The sequence below is a fragment of the Indicator indicator genome, chromosome 1 (genome assembly GCF_027791375.1).
Source record: "Indicator indicator isolate 239-I01 chromosome 1, UM_Iind_1.1, whole genome shotgun sequence".
Taxonomy (NCBI): domain Eukaryota; kingdom Metazoa; phylum Chordata; class Aves; order Piciformes; family Indicatoridae; genus Indicator; species Indicator indicator.
This window is the reverse complement of record NC_072010.1, coordinates 117,810,994-117,831,534: the sequence shown is the minus strand read 5'-3', so window position 1 is coordinate 117,831,534 and position 20,541 is coordinate 117,810,994. Positions and strand designations below refer to the sequence as shown.

The 20,541-nt window shown below is 40.5% G+C and overlaps 1 protein-coding gene across 3 annotated transcripts; it reads left to right on the top strand.

Annotated features, from left to right (window-relative positions):
• Positions 1-4,569: 4,569 nt before the first annotated feature.
• Positions 4,570-19,360, top strand: U2AF1 (U2 small nuclear RNA auxiliary factor 1). Of its 3 annotated transcripts, XM_054398405.1 has the most exons (9): positions 7,120-7,200; positions 7,404-7,460; positions 9,337-9,367; positions 9,968-10,034; positions 14,273-14,322; positions 14,899-14,997; positions 16,431-16,564; positions 16,883-16,975; positions 18,997-19,360. In XM_054398405.1, the coding sequence occupies exons 1-9, from the start codon at positions 7,154-7,156 to the stop codon at positions 19,130-19,132; spliced, it is 714 nt and encodes a 237-aa protein (XP_054254380.1). In that variant the 5' UTR covers positions 7,120-7,153; the 3' UTR covers positions 19,133-19,360. The 3 variants fall into 3 exon arrangements, with proteins under 3 accessions (XP_054254252.1, XP_054254304.1, XP_054254380.1); XM_054398277.1 differs by lacking the exons at positions 7,404-7,460; positions 9,337-9,367; positions 9,968-10,034 and adding exons at positions 4,570-4,644; positions 10,802-10,868 and having other exon boundaries at positions 7,113-7,200; XM_054398329.1 differs by lacking the exons at positions 7,404-7,460; positions 9,337-9,367 and adding an exon at positions 4,570-4,644 and having other exon boundaries at positions 7,113-7,200.
• Positions 19,361-20,541: the final 1,181 nt, after the last annotated feature.

Here is a 20,541-nt window from a genome sequence, read left to right as displayed (position 1 = left end):
TTTAATAAATTTTTGTCAAATTTTCATATTAATAAAAATTATTAATATTTTTATTAATATTTGCCATTATCATTTATAAATTAAACAAATTTCCTCAACAAGTCTTCTATTCCATCCCATGTCATCACCTGCAACAGGAAGGAGGGAAGAGAAAATAGCATATGCCCCAGGCTCTTTCACCAACTGTCCCAAGGGCTGGAAGTCTCTTTTCATTCCCCTCAGAGTATGAGATGCAGCTTCCTCCCCACCTGTCTGGAAGATCAGTAGTGGGTAGTAGTCTGATGACCGCACTAGGATGGGGAGTTTCCTACTGACATCCCTGATTTGGGCTCCAGGAAGACTACAGACTTCCTTATGGCGAGGGTCAACCCAGCATATTGGGCCCTCTGTTCCCTTTAGAAGCAAGTCTCCAACAACTACAACTCTTCTCTGCTTCCTTGTGGAAGAGATTGTTATATGGCTCCACCAGTCTATCTCCTCAAATTCCCTTGTAGTCTTCAGTCATGCCGCCTGCTGTTCGACCCTGTTACGGAGCCGTTTAAAGAGCCCGCGGAGGCCGCGGCTCCGCCGATGCCTCAGCAGCCTCCTTGTCGAGAGCAGCCAGCTCGGTGAGGGGGATGGCTCCGCTCACCACGCGTATCCGGGCTTCGGGAAGAAAAAGGCTGCGCTCGCCAAGCGTATCCCGGCTTCGGGAAGAGAAAGACCCCGGTCGCCGAGCACTGCCGCTCTGCCGAACTGCTGTGGGGGTGGTTCATCTCCCGATGCTGTCCTCAGAGGCTGATCTCTGCTATCTGTCCTTAGGCTCTGTCCGTACTGTTGTCCTCCCACAGGGCAGATGCACTGCAGCATTTCTTTCTTCCAACAATGGTCTGGCTGTTTTGACACAAAGGGAAGCTATCCCACTTCCCAGATAATTAGTCACAATTATGCTAACACCTCTGACACTGCATTCGTTACAAGTCCATTGGCATTTCATGAATTCACACACAAAAAGACATTTTGTTTCATTTCTCGATTAATTCTTAGATACCTACGTAAGGAAGAAATACTTGAAAATACTGGCTGTTATTATTATGCAAAGCACAGAAATCCTTGCCCTGGACACACCACAGCTGGCACAGGCATTGGCACAGGGCTGCTGTGCAGCACAGCACTCTCCTGCTCTGGTGTGCCTCAGCGACAGTCTTGTTAGCACATGTCCAGGCAGAGCACATGAGGGACAGGGACACAGTAAGAGGCAGATGGTTATAAAGTTCTGGCAGGGATGAACTCCACTATCCCAAAAGCAAGGGGCACTCTTGGTACAGAGAACTGCTGAGGACATTAAAAGCAAAATATGAGTGGGTTTATTTTTCACTAGTTCCATGACCTGCGAGCTGTAGCCCTAGCCCCAGGACTACTACCTCACAAAACTGAGAACAGACATTATCAGTCAAGACAACCACTACCAGAGCCATATCAATTCCACAATCCACAAAGCAGAACTCCATGCAATTTTCTCTTTCAGCTTGTACTAGTGAGTTGGGTTTGGTATCAATTTTCACTGGAAGTATCACAAGATTTTGGCACATCATGTATTTCCAACATGGGAGCAGTCATTTTTGTTTGTCTTCTAGTAACATGATCAGGTCAAGTTATTTGTCTATCAAACATGGATTGCAGGGTCAGCAGACTTCAGCACAACAACTGACTCTACATAGTGTCTAAGTTAAAGACATGCTCTGGAAAATGTTTCTTGCTCTCAGCAGTACATCAAACAAGCTGGAGCAAAGGAAAAGCTAAAGTGAATAGGGTCTTTACAAGATAAGGAGTGAAAACTCAATGCATTTCAAATAGTGAAAATAGATTTTAATTCCTCAGGAAGAAAACATATTTCAACACATTTTAGATGAAGGCTCTAACAAAAAAATTACATCAATTACATCTCAATTCAAGAGAGATGTTGAGGTACTGGAACGTGTCCAGAGAAGGGCAACGATGCTGGTGAGGGGCCTGGAACACATACCCTATGAGGAGAGGCTGAGGGAGCTGGGGTTGTTTAGCCTGGAGAAGAGGAGGCTCAGGGGTGACTTCATTGCTGTCTACAACTACCTGAAGGGAGGTTGTAGGCAGGTGGGGGTTGGTCTCTTCTCCCAGGCAATCAGCACCAGAACAAGAGGACACAGTCTCAAGTTGTGCCAGGGGAGGTATAGGCTGGATATTAGGAGGAAGTTCTTCACCAAGAGGGTGATTGCCCTTTGGAATGGGCTGTCCAGGGAGGTGGTGGAGTCACCATCACTGGAGACATTCAAGAGGAGACTGGATGAGGCACTTAGTGCCATGGTCTACTTGATTGCTTAGGCCTGGGTGATCGGTTGGACTGAATGATCTTGGAGGTCTCTTCCAACCTGGTTGATTCTATGATTCTATGATTCTGAGTTTGTTCTGCTTATTATGTAAAGCATACACTCTGTGAACAAATATTACAGGATACTTTCAGTGGTGAATGAAAATCACCAGAAGTTCTACTTTGTCAAAGCTCATTGCAGGCTGCTGCAGTTGTAGTTCCCTTGATGACTTTGGCTAGGTCAAGAATCACAGCAGGTTCCCACGAAGTGATTCAGCTGATCTAGCAGTACATTGCTATTGAAAGGGGTTGTCCCACTCCTTCATCACTCTTGCTCCAAACTACAGCTGCAGTAGTCCTGATCTTCCCTCCTGCTAGCTCTGACACTCACTGAACTTAGTGAGCCAATTCAGTTTATGAGCAGGAAATGACTTATGTGCAGGGTTTGGCTTCTGCCTGTTTTAGTGAGTTTAAACTTCAGTGGTAAGCCTAGGTGAGCAGGAGGAAGGAGTGAAGAGAAGTTAATCTGTCTGTATGCGGCAAAAGTTCTGGCAGAAAGCTTCTGTCATCTCAGTAAGGAGCAGTGGCAGGCACGTGAGATTTAGATCTCAAAAGAGTATGTACAGAAAGAACATGACAGGACATACAGCAGTGCCAAAGAAGATTGTCCTTGTCCTATGACAGGTAACAACATCTCTGAATCAGCTCAAACCAACTGAGGAATTCCAGAGGGTGTTATAGAAAGCTACACTCCCTCCATTGGGTGTTAACTATAGTCAAAGTAGTAAAACACTACTAAAAATGTTGTTCCATTTTTAAGGAAGATGCATTTTTAAAACCTTTCAGAGACAGAAAAGCTTTCAGCTTACTTTGTCAGAACTGGACTTGCTGTTAAGTTTCAATTGCATTGTGCCCAGACACAATGCAGTATTCATGCTTGTGAACAGTCCTATGGCCCACAAATAAGGCTGTGGCCACTATGTGAAATAAAGCGTATTTGTAAACGTTTCAGAGAAATCCAGAACATCTAAGAGGCAAATTTTACTTGTAATACATTGAACGCTCAGTCTTTGTTTTCTGCATCAACAAAATTATTGCCTTCCTGCAACAGTTTTCTGACTAGAACAGCACTTTTGCTGCAAATGCTATCAGGCTGTACAGCATCAGTCTTTTACATGCATTACTATTACATTTTTTAAAACTTCAATTTGCCTGGTTCAAATTTGCATCTTTTGGCCTTTAATTCCATGAAACCTCCCAGAATAACCAGAAAGAGTTCTGGTCCTACCCTCCACTCTGCTTTTAATTAAAAGGCACATTTTCCTTTGCAGCTTCTGCAGGTTTTTCCTCCTGCAGAACCTGCACTTTCCTGACTTTAAGCAACTACTTTATTCCAGCACTTGAAGTCATGACAACAAAGGCCTAATTAGGATTTCTTGACAGTGTCCTTTGTACTGATAGCAATTGCAGAGAGACCCTTCAGCCTCCAAGCAGGATCATTCCCGGATCATTCCCAGCTATCATAAACTGCTCTAAATGCTGTGCCTCAGCAAGCCCTTTTTTTATGCCTGCCTTTGGCCATTTTTTCTCAGACCGCCCTTTGGCCATGTGCTTCAATACCCATCACAGGCTCCCAATTTCCTTGAGCCACTGGTTAGTTCTGCTTTCTGCTCTGAGCCTACTCTGGCAAGATTGCTTCAGATGTTTCAGTACAACATTCTGATGGCCACATCACATGGCAGGATAGGACAGTGGAATTAGGGTATTTAGGCACATATCTGGACATGGGGATATAGTACACTCCAGCAACTGCGCCAGCTGGGAGAGTATAACAGGAGTTAACTGATGCAACACTTCTGGCGAGACACATGCCAGTCTCTGCAGGTACGAGATATCTCCACCACAGGGCACTCAGTCGCTGTCGGGCTGCTGCCGACCCTCCCCAAAGTACTACCTCCCGGCGTACACAGCAGCCCTTTCCCCTTTGCTCTAGCCTTGGTGGCAGCCAGACACCGGTCCGGCACAGAGAACTCAAGTCTCATCACAGCTCCGCACAACTACGCCTGCGCAACAATGGCACCTCGTAGCTAAAGCAACTCCCCACTCACCCCGCGCCGCGCCCCCAAGGAGGAGCAGTCGGCCCCGGGCGCATGCGCAAAGAGCATCGCTTCCCTCCTCTCCCGCCCTCGCACGGCTCGGTAGAAAGTGTTTCCGGCGCTGCGGCTGTGACGTCCGGGGTCGGCGCCGGGCTGTCCGGCGGGCGGGCGGTGGGAGATGGCGGAGTATCTGGCCTCCATCTTCGGAACAGAGAAGGACAAGTGAGTGGCCCATCCCTACTTCCCGCGCCATCCCCGCGGCTTCAGCGCCCCGGGGAAGGAGCTCAAGGGAGGCCGGAGGCGGGTGGCGCGTTCCGCGGGGCGCGAGGGCACGCAGCGCCTGCCCGGGCGGCCTGTTCCGATCGTGGCGGTCAGCCCTTTCCCCCCCACCCCCCCCTTCCCCGTGGCGGGGCCCGGCCCGTTTCTTCCACTCCCTCTTTAGGAGCCTGTGGCACCCCCGGGAGCGGGACGTGCGCCCGGGCATCCCCCCCTCCCCCGCCACCACCGTACTCTGGAACGTGGCCGCGGAGGGAGGAGGAAGCGAGGCGGGCGCCTTCCCCTCCCCCCCACCCCCCTCCCGTCTCCCTCGGGCCCGCGGCGGCGGCCTTCTTCCCCTCCCCCCTTGCTAGAGCGCGCGTGCGCGCTGCCGGGGACGAGGAGGAAGGGTGGGGGCGCGAGCGCGCCCCTAGCCGCGTGGGTCCTGCGCGTGCCCGCGCCGCCGGCCCCGCCCATGCGCTTCGCTCTCCCCTCCTAGGCCGGGCTGGGTCTGTGCTCTTCGGGGACTTTCTTCTCCTCCTCCCCCTCCCTCCCCGGCCGCCATGCGGGTGTGCCCGAACCTCGTGGCGCGTTGCCGTCCCTCGTCCTTCCTCTTCCCCGCCCCCCCACCCCTCCCGGCGGCTGCGCTTTTCTGGCGGCGGGCGGGAGCAGTCGGGGCTGCTGGGTGCCGAGCTTCCCGCCGCCACCGCCTCCTGCCAGAAAGGGCCTCTTCCCCTTTTGTTCGTGTCTCTGCGCCTCGCAGCAGTCCGAGAGCTTCCGCTCTGCTGCAAGGACAGCGACTGGTTATTTCTCCCCCCTCCCCAGGGTGCGGAGGATTTCCCCGACTGCTGCATCCTGATCCTCAGGCTTCTGCCTGCAGCCTTCCACGCGTCGGGAACGCCTCTAGGTTCTCTGGTTGTTGGAAGCGTACTTACAAAACCCTCCTATCGAAAATTTGGTCACCGTCGGCCTGACCAAACCAACGTGTTTTTCCACTCGTAAAAATGAAAGGGGGCATCGATGTGCTACTGGACTAAATTACTCTTGTCGGCCCCTGGCCGTGGGGCTTCTATTTTCTTTCTACTTTGTAGTGCTACAAGCTGGTTCCAATATGCTCGTCTGTCAGAAAAGCAATATCGGCAGCCTCTCTTGAGCTCTGTTACTTAGCATCCTTTATGATAGAATGCATTACCGTTTTAACAGTGTTAGTATGTGCCAATACAGCGGCATGAAATTCCTGTACTGATCTTTGTATTCAAAAAGCAAGCAGACTTCTCCAGAAAATGTGGAAATTGGAGGCAGTATTGGAAATTCTGTAGCTAGGTATTTTTTTATTTCAGGATAGAGTTCAGAAAAGACAGTAAGTATTATTGTAATTTTAAGTGTATACTTTCAAAAACGTGATGAATAGTAAGCATGATGCAATTCTACAGTAGAATGTTTTGCTAAAGATCAGATATGCTTTAGTACTTCAATGTTTCTCCCCTCCATGAGATGATGTTGATTACACGGAATTGTGGAGAGAATTGGTGTTAACTGTGAGCTTGGGAATAATAACCTTTCTTTCAGGAGAATTCTTATTTCACTTACTCGTGTATAGCCCACCATAGTTTTCTTGCCCTTCAGAATTTTGCATTCAATTTTCCCAGTCAAGGTAACTGCGCTTCTAATGGTTTTCTTTCATCATTCCATGTGAATTAACACTTGTGTGAGAAGTTTTTACTAGCATTCCTAAACCAGCATAGTTTTTGAGATATCATTAGATGATAGTTAATTCAAGAAAAGCTTGTGGTTTAAAAAAAGGCTTCCCTTTAAAATTTTTAACTACATTCATGGAAATGGCTTGATCAAATGATTTTGTTTGGCTTATGTGTATTCTTTCTGTAACATGATTTTTTTTCTCTTACCTGAATTATTTGTAGTATTTTGGCAGTGCTGTGAGTTACCTGTGGAATATAACTTTTAGACTGATGGCTTATAAAACATTAGATAGGTGCAACTGTATGAAATTAAAAACTGGTTGTATTTCCTGAAATAGCGGGTTACATGAGCTAAGACACAACCACATAGGTCATAGCATAACTCTACAGACTGTTTTTCACATTATTTCCCATCCCATCACCCAGTGAAATTGATACAAAGGCAAAAATGGAGAAGTGGAAGAGTAAAACAGTAGTGATTGCTTCTGCCCATAGTGGTGTCATGAATGGGGTTTGAGCAATGGGCAAATTTGATTAGATGACTTTTTGTAAATTAGGGGTAAAGAAGAATGAATGGATGTGAGCAGTTTTGCTGAATGCCTTCCTATACTGTTTTGAATATATTTCCTATATTCTCCACATGAATGTAAAGGCATTTAGAACATATGTTGTATAGGAAAGGTATCTTAATGTTTTCTAATACGTAACTACTTTCATATTTAATTTTATTTGCAGAGTCAACTGTTCATTTTACTTCAAAATTGGAGCTTGTCGTCATGGAGACAGATGTTCTCGGTTGCACAACAAACCAACATTTAGCCAGGTTTGTTCTCCTTTTGTTTTCTCTTTCTTGTGGAAGTATATTTTTTAAAACATAGACTCTCAATACAAGTGAATAATAACCGAGCTCCAGATAAACTAGTTCAGTTTTGGCCCCAGTTTATATGGGTTTTTGCTCTTTTGGGGGTGTTCAGTTTACTTCTCCCAGCATTTCTAATTATCTCCTGTCACCCTTAATGGCTGCAGGAAGCGATGCTGTTGTAAGCTTGCCTGTAGTAGAGACCAACCAGTGCTAACATTCAGGTGAGTGTGCCTTCTCAGTGGTGTTTAGGCACTTAAACCATCCCAGGTTTTTAAATCACAAATGAGGGCAGCCTGTTCCACCTATCTCAGAGGTGTGAACTTGAGCCTTTTGTACATATAATAGAAGAAAATGAAATAAAAGCAACTCATCTGTCGATACACTTGCTCTCTGACCCAGGCTTATAAGGTTCAACAGTAATTTTCATACTACTCTTGATTGTGAAAGAATTTTTTCTTAAAAACAACCTGCCTGGTTGCACATGTCTGACTCGACAGATTAAATAATCTTTGCTTTTATGGATACTGTTAGAAACATGGTATGTGACTGCATGTCTTCCAGAAAGGGGAAGAAAAAAAATACAAAAAATAGGCTCAGTGGGTGATAGGGTTTTTTATTATGAGCTCTGTAGTTTTCAGAAATTGTGTTATTGGAGAACCGTGTGCTTTACTTTTTTTCTATCACTGCTGATTGTCAAGGTATGCAGGTAAATAGATTTCTTTGGCAGTGTTGTATATGATGTAAGCAGTGTCTGACAGTTGTTGCCTTACCAGGAATTCTGCCTACAGAGGTCAAGTTTTCATAGCAGTGGAGTCCTCTGTAAGTTAATTTTATCTGACTTAAAGCAGAATTGAGGAGAGTGGTGGGCTTCTGTTAGTTTGCAGAGAAATAGGGAGGCAAGTACTCATGAAGTTAATTTGTGGGTAAGCAGGTAGGAGGAGGTCTAGAGGAGAATGGTCTAGGTTACTGATCTGTGGGGACCACTTTACTTATGAAATCAGTTTTCTACTTCTGGAAATTTAATACTTGTTAATGTAAATGTTGTATCTCAATGAGTGCTTCCAAATTTCAAAGCTACTCTGGGTCGATGACCTACATGGAGAGCTTGCTAAAATGTAATTAGTTATTTAGAGACCTGAATTTAGGTCTTTGGCTGTTAGAAAATATTCTTCAATTAGACAACTTCCACAGTAGTCTTTAAGGTTAAAACAGAAAAAAGCAAAAAACCCACCAAAAAAACCTCAACCAAAAACTGCAAAAACAAGCAAGAAAACCCAAACTGCATTTGTTTTTTTTTTTTATAGAAATCCTCAGTGTGCAACATTTTTTTCACAGTGCAGCCTTCAGCATTGCTTTAAAAGCTGCAGTTAGCAGCACCAGCTGAAGTGGGTCACCTGGGCGTGTAAGATTCATCCAGTGATGTCTGAGGCTGCTACAGCATCACACCTGGCAGCCCTGTTGTGTTGTAACATCCTTAACATACTTGGCAGATGTGTAGTTAACCCTACAGAAATCTTTATTTGTATGCATGTTGATAATCAGCTGTGATAGAAAACAGAAGAACAGGTCTCTTAGTAATGGGAGGTTCTTTTTATCTTGTGTTGCTATTGCTGGGCAGCTACTTTATAAAGAGCTGTGTTAGGAGAGGTGGTGCAATCCAGGGTGATCAAATTACTGCTAATCAGCAGAAACACCGTGACTATGTGCATGTTTCTGTCTCTCTCAAGTTGTAGGCTAAAACATAGTTTAGACCTGGGCCATGGAAGCACAAAGCTTTGGTTGGTATGACCATACCCATTATAAAACAAGCGTGTGGTTTTAAATGTGATGCTATGAATTTTTCTTACATGTTAAGGGGGCAGCATATGTAGGTATGACATTGCTGGTCCTTTGGCTTTCCTAAGCTCTGAATTCTTACTGTGACTAATAATAAAGTGTAAGCTAAAATTATTTGGGGGTTGCAATTCATATTAACTAACACTGAGCTTGTATTTTAAGTAATCAGATTTCAATTTTTGAGCTGCTTACAGTGATATGGACATTTGGAATTTTTTTGTAATATTAGTTTACTAACTTAAACATGGTTTGTTTTTTCAGACAACTTGATTTTAAGAAGAACGGTACAAATGTAAGGTTTCAAGTCTGCCTGGGCTAATTCTTCAAGTAAAAAGCAGAAGGGCTAGAAGGATATTGTCCTTATTTGAAGGATCGGAAACATGTCAACCTATGATGCTATTATATTATTTAAACAGAAATTCCACCAAGAAATTCCTGATGCACTAACCGAGACGTAGCTCTTACCTGAAAACCTTACTGTCTGGTGTAACGTTTTAGACTCTGTGGCATTATGTATTACATGCTGTGCACATAACACTTTTTTTTTTTTCCCCACCATTCTCCCCCACACAAGACTCACAATAATGAATCTGGTCTTGAGGGAAAGTTAGGCATCTCCATAATACCATGGTTCAGGTTACTGTGCCTCGCAACTCCCGTTTTGAGGATAGCTATTCAGACAAACGCAGCTCTTTCTTGGTGGTTAATTAAAACTGTTTTCATAATATGATGGTCTGGATGCAATTTTGGAAGATGTTCTGCAAATACAAAAGGAATTCTTGAGAATAAAATATTACTTTTAGCTGTTTGCAAACAAAGTTGTCTCTTTGCAATTGTCTATTATATGCACAGCAGCCAGTAGAATTCCCCTTTTTATTTTTTTTCCCCGCAGACCATCTTGATTCAAAACATCTATCGTAACCCCCAAAACAGTGCACAGACGGCTGACGGCTCACACTGTAAGTCCCACAGTTGGAGAAATTTTTTTAAAGAATGGTGTTAAAGAGCCCACTCCTAATTGTGAGAAAATAATGTTGGCTTCTGAGCTGCTGACATAAAGCTGTTGCAAACAGGACAAGTGACGGAACTCTCCTTGCGCATAGATCAAGAACTTGGCAAATGTGTGTGGTCCAGAATGTAGAACTGACTGCATAAATTGGACTTGATGCAGGTTCTCTTGCACTGCAAAGTGAAGCTTACATTCTTGGTAACACTGCAGACATTTCTCAAATTCTTGATTTAACAAAAGAAAAAGCACCCCAAAAACAAATAAATAGGTAGATACATGATGTACGGTAAGTTTCCCAAAACTTGAGGTTTTCTTCATATCAACTTTTTAAGGAAAATGGAGATTTCATGTTATGCTGTAATTATTGTATTGCTTCCTTTCATGGGATTTTGCTATTAAGAAACAACTCAGTAAAATCAAACTAGTTGTAATTGGAATACTGTGTTTGAAAGCCATCTATTGCATGTCTGCCTGAAATCATGCATAGTAATATTGGTGATTAAAAAAAAATACAATAATGAAGTATCATGAGATCTCTATTGCTTAACAGTGTTAGGTTGATTCAGAAAGGTCACCATCTCAGTGAAAGTTCTCCTTCTAGGGAGAGAATAACCACCTCTCTTTCAGCACAGACTCGGCTAAAGCGACCCTAAAGGAAACCGGTTTCTTGTTAAAATTATTTTCCATAATATAAAGTTGTTGCGTTTTGTATTTCAGACCATTGCCCTCTTGAACATTTACCGTAACCCTCAAAACTCTTCCCAGTCTGCTGACGGTTTGCGCTGTAAGTTCATACAAGTTCCTTCACTGGTTCCCTGGGCTTGATTGTCAGAGCTCAGTGTCGACTTAAGCTGGTCTACCATTTTAGTTTAACAGATCAAACTGACCACGTTTCATTAAATTGTGTTCAAAACAAACACACACACCAAAAAAAAACCCCCAAAATATTTTTTTTTTGTCCCTACTCCCAAAACTATGAGGAGAATCTCAATAGCATCTATTTTAAAAGAGTTAAAATTGTACTTCCCTTTTAAAGCAGTCTTGGTTGCACTGCTTTCTTCCCTCCACCTTTCTCCCTGCCAATTGCCTGCATCCTAGGAATGCTTTTCTGTACATTTTATGCTGTCCCTTAGATTACAGTGTCTAAAAGAACAGGACAGTGACACCTTGACTTCACCCAGAACAAATGTCCTGCTCTGTAAATGTTAAAGAGAACTTTCATTTGAAACTTTTCAGACTGCATGCAGAAATTTGTCCTAGGTTAATGCAGCTTCCATTTAGAGTCTACTTTGTAAGAATGCTCTGACTGACAAATGCTTCCTTTCTGGCAGCTGTCCTTTTTGGATAGGTGCATGCTTCAGATTCCTTCCATGCTTCGAAAATTCAAATTCCAAAACCAAGTTGCATATTTACCTAGGAAAATAGATCTTTAAAATTACTTTTGAGAAGGGGAAGGCGTTTGGGTATGGTCATGAAGTAATTTAATGAATCCTTGTGAGGTAGGAATGGGCATTAAAAAAACCACAGCTGCTGTGAGACTGGCAGAAGTTTAAATGACCATGATTGTTGATCGGCGATTACTGATACTGTGATTGAATCATCAACTTTAGAATAAGATTTTTTTTTTAAATAATCATAATTTTAGAGCCAAAAAGAATTGGTGTTATTTTCTAACTAATATTTCTTGTTGAAGTGAATATTGACTGTGTGGTAATAAAGCTTTGTTTGGCTATTCTTTTTTCTTTTTTTTATTTTGAATGTTGTATTCTAGACTAGTTCAGATTAGTTACCAGCTTTTGATTAGACATACTTTGTGAAATCAGCCACTTTAAAGTCAACACTCTCTTCTCTTTCTAAAAGTAGTAATGGCCCAATTAAGTAGAGAGCTTTGTCACACTATCAAGCTAGATACATAATGAGCTACGTAATTTTGTCTAGATGCTTAAACAGTTCTATTGCTGTGTAGGCTTTCTTGTTGCCAGATGTTCAGTAGTGAATGCTGTGTCAGTAAACAAAAAAAACACACAGTTGGGTATTTCCACTCTGTTGCTAAATCACTGATGCGCTGGTAACTAATTTGCACAAAGTTACAGCAGTTTGGTCTGTGGAGCTGTTTAGATTGTACAGCTGCAAGAGTCTTTGGACAGATTTTCTAGCATTCTAAATACCGGTATCCAACTCTAGTGTCTCCTGACAAGCGGTAGCTCTGTAACAGAGCCTGACTGTACCTTCTTCTGTGATGGAGCTGGAGCTCTGTTACCAGTAGGCTTGCTGAAATCTCTGGCTCCCTGTTTTTTTTATATTTGTCCCTACTTCAGTACTGCATGTATTTTAAATGGATAACTTGGGTAGCTATTTAATGCTTTTGTGGTTGTTGCTTAACTGTCTTCCTTTCTACTGCCGTCATAGAGGATTAACCTTAGTTTTGAATAGCAATAGTTTTCCTGAATAATTAGTAATTGGGCTTGTCAAGGTTCAGATACCAGTAGCCCTGGAGGATGGATGTTTGTAAAGCTTGTGCATATGTATACTTTACTTCCCACTTCAGAAGGACATTTAAGTAGTCATTAACTAACTGTTGTTTATGATCTCCTAATTTGATTAATGGAATCTCCTTAAAAGTTTTTAGCACTTGTCCAGCTGGTAAAAAGTAGTGATTCCCAGTGTGGCTTACTGAGCCCCTGTCCGATACGGTTTAAAAAACAAACAAAACTGACCAACCAAACAAAAAACAACCCAACAAACAAACCAAAACAAAATTCCCAAACAAACACCCCCCTCCACCCACCCCCCGAGACCTTTAGGTACTAATAAGCTGTTACCAGTGGTATTGGTAGAACCGTGGGAATATAGTTAAGTATTAAACTATCTAAGAATACTGGTTTAATGTTTGCTATTCCTTTATTTGTTGTATAGCCACAGGGAAGAAGAAAGTTCTTGAAAGCAAACATCTTTCAAATGCAAAAATATTGTTAGCATAAACTATATAACAAGTGCCCTATGTGCTTCTTCAGGAGGTGAGCTGGGTGGAAGAAAAGTAATTGCAGTTAGAGAGTGTGGCTGGTTAGAGTCTTGGAAAAAGAATGTAAAGTTTGTCCAGTGGCAGTATTAGCCAAAAATGACTGAACCCAAAGCATCTCTTTTTCTCCTAGCAGCCTGAAGCAAAAAAAAAAAAAAACCCAAAACCAAAAAACAGCTTTGTTGGCTGAATTTCTTGGCTTTCATATTCTGTGAACTAAAACAGTAGCATCTGTAATTTAGAATATTTTTCTAGCATGAAATACAGGGTTCATTTTAAAAGCTGCTCCGATTTATCTTAATAAACCACCTAACTGCTAAGAGCTAGTATGTTAGATTTTAACATACACAGCTTAATGGAATTTGGAATACTGTAGACTGGAAAAAATAAATTCATTTTTATATACTAAATGCTTTGAAAAATCATCCAAACTTGCATTGTTTTCTATAGCAGCAGGCAAGCAGTGCTCATTTGTAAATTCCAGCTTGGAACTTGAAAATCTAAACTGAACATGTGACTGGCTCGTCTTGCACTAAAAGGTGTTATGCAGGACTACACAAATACTCAGTGATATTTAAAATAAAACTAGAAAACTGCTTTTAATTGCAAAGCATTATGGTGCCCTTCTTTGAGGGCACTGAAATGACACACTTTTCCCAGTATCTATTTTGAGTAAATTTTAAAAGAATTCTGGGCTATGATAGATTGTGAACTCTCAGGTTCTAATGTAGGTGCTGGAGATGTTAACATTAATGCTTGTCATGTTAACGTTCTGATATTAGGAAGAGGAAAACTAAATTGTAATAATTTTTTAAAATACACAAATGTTCAAAGCACTTGCCTTCTGTTTAGGTAAAATTAGAGACTGGGACTGTACATTAAATTTAAGTGATATTTCAAAGTAACTCCCCTTTAAATTTGTGGCATAGAAGTTTGGCTCTGATTAAAACTGGTTTTTATTTGGTCATGTCAGTGTAATGTCTTGACATAAACTTTGGGGACTCAAAGCTCTTCACACATAAATATCTTTTAATATTACTGCTAGATAGCTCCATGCTATATAGTGTCTTTAATGCTCCAGATGGCCTCTGTAGTTTGTTTGTAGTGTGATCAAAATCTCTTCTTCCTTATTTATAGGCTCTAACCAATATGAATCTTGATTTTTGTAGGTGCTGTGAGCGATGTTGAGATGCAGGAACATTACGATGAATTCTTTGAGGTATGTAAAAGATGCTCAAATGCATTGAAGTGTTTGTGGATTTGTCAGCATGTGAGTTAGATGTGTTCAGTGCATAGCACAATTAGATGGTTTGTTTCCTCAGGAGTTCCTGTAAAACTTACCAGGAAATACTTAGCTCTGAAAGTTGTATAACCTTTGATTAGTTTAGCCTTAACTTTACTGTTTGTGATAGACTGTTTAAATCAGCAATTGAATGTCATAGTGTTTTGATTTCAGTCTCCTTTCCTGTACATTGGAAATATACTTAATTATTTGTATAGAATCAAATTAACTACAACTGTAGCAGCATGACTTAGATGTAGTATTTTCAGTGTCTCATGTATTCTGTAAATACTGTATGCATGATGCTTTCCATAGCTTTTTATTTTATCCTGTTACCTATACTTTGAGATGGACACAGTATAGGCCAAGCAAGTATTAATTTTAAAATCATAATTGTAAAAAAAAAAAAAAGGAAAAGAAAATAAATTAAATCTTTACTTATAGCTAAATGCAATAGTTCTGTGCTTAAAATGAATGTGCTGCAAAACTTTTAATTGGTTGATTTGTGCTTAGGAGGTCTTCACAGAAATGGAAGAAAAATATGGTGAAGTGGAGGAGATGAACGTTTGTGATAATCTTGGAGACCATCTAGTTGGAAATGTATACGTAAAGGTAGGGTAAAGAGAGACGTTTATATAATCAAGAGATGGTATTTGTTTATGTTTACTTTTAAAAGCTACTGTATGCTTGTAGATTTAGCAAGAATAGCTCTCCAAAATATCAACTCCTTTCCAACTTCACAATACAAATTTTAATAGGTGAAGAGATGATGAGAAGCTTTCTTCATAGTCAAAATCCATGCCGTTTATATAGATAAACACTTAATTTTATATTGGCAAACACATGATCTCCACTGCTGGACTGTTTACTTTGCCAGGCTTAGTTTAACAGAATCACTGAAACATTCAAGTTGAAAAAGACCCTCAGGGTCACCAAGTCCAACCAATAACCCTACTCTGCAAAGTTCACCCCTAAACCAGATCCCCAAGCACCACATCCAAATGACCTTTAAACGTATCCAGGGTTGGTGCCAACCACCTCCCTGGGCAGCCCATTCCAATGCTTGACCCCTCTCTCTGTGAAAAAATTTTTCCTAATGTCCAGTCTAAACCTCCCCTGTTGCAGCTCGAGGCCATTCCCTCTTGTTCTATCACTAATTTCCTGTGAGAAGAGAATTTGGGATCTGTCTTCCCCTTACACTAACTTTTAAGCATTTTATGGACAGAGGTTTGTTAGCAAGAAATGTGTTTATTTTCAACCGTTAAATTTATTTTCTAACTTTGCAGTTAAACAAAACATCTTGTAACCAAGTTATATCGGGCAGTTGGAGAGTTTCAGGTGCAAAGCAGAGCACTTAGGTTTAGCTGTTAAAAAGCATTTGTATTTCCAGAACAATGAGTATGAAGTTGTCATCTGCAGTGTTTTTATTGTGTGTACACAGTCTTGGGGATGTGTGAGAGAGTTTTAATTTTTTTCTTTTTTAGTATTTTCACTGTTTGTTCCCTTAACCAAAAAACATTGTCATACCTAAAATTCTCAACAGTGTAGGTCATCAGAAATAAAAGGGGTTTTAAAATTTGCAAGCTATGGAAAGGAATTTCAAATTTGAGTTTTACACCCATCATAAACCAGGATCATATTTTTGCAAATTCCCATTTACATGGAGGAGAGAGAGCTTCAGTTCTCATGCAGTTTCTTTCATATGTTTAGAAAAAAATCCATTTAGAGCATCGATGTTCTAGAAAGTACTCTTAGGCATTCTCTTTGTTTAAGGGTGTACTAAGCTATCATATCTTCTAACACAAGCCACAAACCTGGAAAGATCAAATAGCAAATAATTAAGATAAAATGTGTTTTAATTAGCTTTGAGTCCTGATCAGTGAAAAGCTTAATTTCATGGCCTGTCCCCGGCACTCTGAAGTAGTTTCTGGTTTGATTACCATTAGTCTTACGACTCAGATACTGCACAATTGTTTTGAAGGAAACTTTGCTCTGATTCTGTTTCTTCTCTATATAACCTGAGTAAATGTTAACTTTGCTTTTAGTTTCGCCGTGAAGAAGATGCAGAAAAAGCTGTGATTGACCTGAACAATCGCTGGTTTAATGGACAGCCCATTCATGCTGAGCTTTCACCTGTGACTGATTTCAGAGAGGCCTGTTGTCGTCAGTATGAAATGGGGTAAACACTGACTTCCTCTTTGCCTACAAGAGTATCTTTGAAATGTTTGCACAGACAGGGTGGGTGCTTGGGTGTGGCTTTTGTGTAGCTTAGTATAGGAGGTAAACTACTCCTGTTAATGTAAGTGTCCAAGGCCTGCATTCAACCACTTGACTTTTGCCATATTTTTAGGATATTGATCTAGGAATGAGTTGGTGTCAGTAATGGTACTTGAAATTCACTGGTTTTAATGTTAGAGGTGATTAATTATTACATGACTAGTGACCAGTACACACTGTAAAGCTGAGATTTCTAACTGTCTTGTGAATTCTGTTTCAGAGAGTGTACACGAGGAGGTTTCTGCAACTTTATGCATTTGAAGCCCATTTCTCGAGAGTTAAGACGTGAGTTGTATGGACGTCGTCGTAAAAAGTGAGTTTACTTTTAAACACAATGGAAATGTAGAAATCAAGGACCAGTTGCTGAAAGCTTTGAAAGCAAGTCTTTAAACAGTCTTGCTTTTTCTTAGGCAGCTTAATGACATGTGCCAGGGACAGAGCATCAAGTGACCTATTTAAAGCAAACAGAACTTTCTTTAAAAAAAATTGTGGTGCTTCTTGCTCTGTGGTGCTGTGGATGTTGAATGTTTATACAGATTTAAAAGAAAACAGGGTTAAAGAAAGAGAATGTTCACTGAGTTATGAAGTACATGGAACCTACTTGTGGTTGAAATGTCCAAACTGCAAACTGTTATAGGCAGAAATTATTTGGGAGAAGTAGTGCTTTGTGCCTCTTCTGTGTTTTATTTTCTTCTAAATGTACTTGCTCGTGGCCCCTGTTAGAACCAGGCTACTTGGCTAATGGGTGTTTTGGCAGGATCAGATTGGCTGCTTCCGGCATTACACGCAACCAAGCTATCTGGAGGTCATATAAAGCATAGTTTTGTAGGTTTCCTTCTATCACAGGAGCCTGGGATGGTGAATGTGTTTTTCCTATAAAGGTCTCTAATTGGCAGTGTCTTTGAATTAGTGAGGATGAAGTTAACTTAGGAAAACATAGATTGTGATGCTTAGGCACGTGTATTTATTCCTAAATACTTACCAAAATATCTCAATAGTAATTTAAACTTAAGGGCAAGTTTTTAAGGAGTTTGAGTGATTTATGAAGAAGACAAAGTATGCTCTCCTACTGGCTTTTTTGTTATTTTTAAGAATCTGAATCTCTGACTTAGTAACTTTTACTTGAAAGGTATCACCTTTTATTGCAAGAAATATAAAATGTGTGTGTTTGGCCTTGGAACAGGGTTCTTTTACATAGTAGCTCGATTTCAGTCTCTGTTAAAACAAAATAGCTGGATCCTCCATACAGTTTTCTTATTTTTTCCTATTTCAATTCTTCATGAAGCTAAAGCTGTCAAAGATTAGCAGTAAGGCTTGATGAAAAAAAAAAAGAACATCAGTTCTTGTCAGTGGAGTTTCATGGGGAGATAGTATAGACTAGGCTGACCTGAAAGTAATTTTACAGAGAACTAATTACACCAAAGTTTTTCAAGTAGAAAGAAAGGAGAGTAAACCAGAATTGTAACATCATAGGTTATTTTGATAATCCTTGGCAGTTCAGTGTATGCAGGAGTTATATATGTGTGTCTGTCAGTAAAATTTGTTGCAACACATGCTCCCAACTCAAATTACTTCACTGTAGAGCAATATTCTACAAACTTACACTGTTTGCTTCCCTGAGCTTTTAGTTCTGCTCTGATTCCTGTGCCCTTTTAAAACTCTACTGGTTATGCATTTTATCAAATCGACTTCTCTAAAATGTTTTAAAATATTCAAGCCACTCTTTTTCTTTGACAAGTGCCATGTAAGCTTTAAATCCATAGTAGCTGTCTTAGCAGTATATTATGGGTGATTTTAGCTTTCTCTTGAGTTCAAGTCATCAGGCTCAGGCAAGGAAGATTATTTGCAAATGATTCTGGAATAGGGGAAAGGGGAAGAGTAAGGAGGAAACAAACAAAACCCAACCAAGTTGTAATTGCCAATTAATGCCATTGATTTAATAGGAAAGGACTTAGAAACAGCTGTAGGCTTTTGCAGTGTGTTAAGAGCTATTCATAGCTGCAAAAGTAGGCATCCCCTTCTCTTGCTTCTTTAACAGCTGTGTAACTGTCTTTGGTTCTTCTGCATGCCTCAGTCCTTAAGTTTTGCATATCCATTATGATGAGTGACTGGCAGCAAAGAGTTGAGGCTTTTAACAGTGTGTGTTGACTCCTTGGTGTTCTGTTCAGTTTATAAGTACATGTTTTGGCAGCCTGAGTGCCAGTTTACTAATCCTTCTAATGCCATGTTGTCTTTCTTCTCCTTCATTAAATTCTTAAGTGTTCTACCATGTGGTACTATTAAGTAAATTTCTGGACATGATGAAATGCTAAAATGTTCAAACTTTCTTTGAAGGCATAGATCCAGGTCAAGGTCCCGTGAGCGTCGGTCTAGATCCAGAGATCGTGGTCGTGGAGGTGGTGGTGGTGGAGGTGGACGTGAACGTGATAGGAGGCGATCAAGAGATCGTGAAAGATCTGGTCGATTCTGAGCCATGCCATTTTTACTGTATGTCTGCTAGAAAGTGTTGTAGTTTGACCAAACAAGTTCATAATGAGATTTTTTTTAAAGATGGGCTTCTGAATAAAAAATTTGTAGTGATACAGTATTCTTTGTGTAACTTGTTTCTTGTGGGGGGAGTCTTTTTAACTGTCATTCCTCTATCTTGACAAATACCTGGATTAACTATGCCTGAGGGAAAGGTGGTAAATGTATTGGAGGAGCGCCAGTTTTGGTTCTTGGTTTGTGTTTTTTTTTTTTTCCTTTGGGTTTTTTTTTTTATTTTTTTAAATTCGGGTATAATTTGAACTGTTGATGAAAATGTGTGTATATAATATAAAATATTATATACATAGTAAAAATAATATACTGCTTAAGAAACAGTTACATAAGTTTCCCTTTTCTGCTATGCTGTCTGCTTATTTAGGTTAGTTTAGGCACATTTAAAAGGAAGGCTGTGCGAAATGCATTTATTTACCGAGTAGAAACGCTTAGTTACAAAAAAATGTATGTTTGTTTGTTACCAGAAGTCTGTGCTCTGTCTATCAATGTGACTGTGGCATTTACAATAAATCCAATTTCTTGATGTAAAATCTAAAGCCTATTTTCTAAGCACTCTGGAGTAGTTGAGTTGCTACTCCTGGCTGTGCCAGAGTTCATAATTCAATTTTTGGTTTTGTTTTTTTATGATTCTTGACTAAATTCCTTGCATTTGACTGGAAAGAAAGTTGCTTAGTGCACTGTGAGGAAAAGAAAATAAGATTTTTTTTTTTATTGCAATTATTCGTAATAGGCAGGTGAAGTTTTAAAAGAAACTGCTCCATGCAACATCATAACAAGGGATCTGTTGAAGGAAATACAAAGTCTGAATCTCTGAGACTGATATTTTTGTTGTTCAGGGTTTGGTTTTTTTTCCACTTTAATGTTTTCTTACCTGTCATTTAATGAAAAGCATTTTGTTAATGTCCAAGGTCATAGGAAACTGTCAGATGATAGTGGGAAATATTTTTTCCACCTTCACTTGCTTTCTGATATTCTGAAGTGTGATAAAAGCTAATGGATACATAGAAGTTTCTTCTCAAACAATGTATCTTTCTGTCTTGAGTTTTAATTGAATTGCACAATAGCCATAGATCATAGGTTGTGTATTTCTGAAGAAGTTCTAATTGAAATGTTGCTGGAGCATCTTGAGAGAATTTGTACATGACTGACCTGCAGTCTAACTTTGTCTGTTTTTATTCAAAGTAAGATTTTGGTCTGGTCAAGTTGCTGCAAGATAGAACTTCATATACATGATACTATATAAGGCAGTACAGCTTTCCGAGGGGGCAGAGACTTTACTAGTATTTGAGTTCTGAGTCAGCTTGCTAAAAGATAAATCTGCTCCTTGATTCTAATTTT

Coding starts and splice junctions, on each gene's coding strand:
- U2AF1 (XM_054398405.1), top strand. CDS start 7,154: ATGGAGACAGATGTTCTCGGTTGCACAACAAACCAACATTTAGCCAG. Junction 7,201..7,403: donor ACAAACCAACATTTAGCCAG/GTTTGTTCTCCT, acceptor TAATGGCTGCAG/GAAGCGATGCTGTTGTAAGC. Junction 7,461..9,336: donor CAACCAGTGCTAACATTCAG/GTGAGTGTGCCT, acceptor TTGTTTTTTCAG/ACAACTTGATTTTAAGAAGA.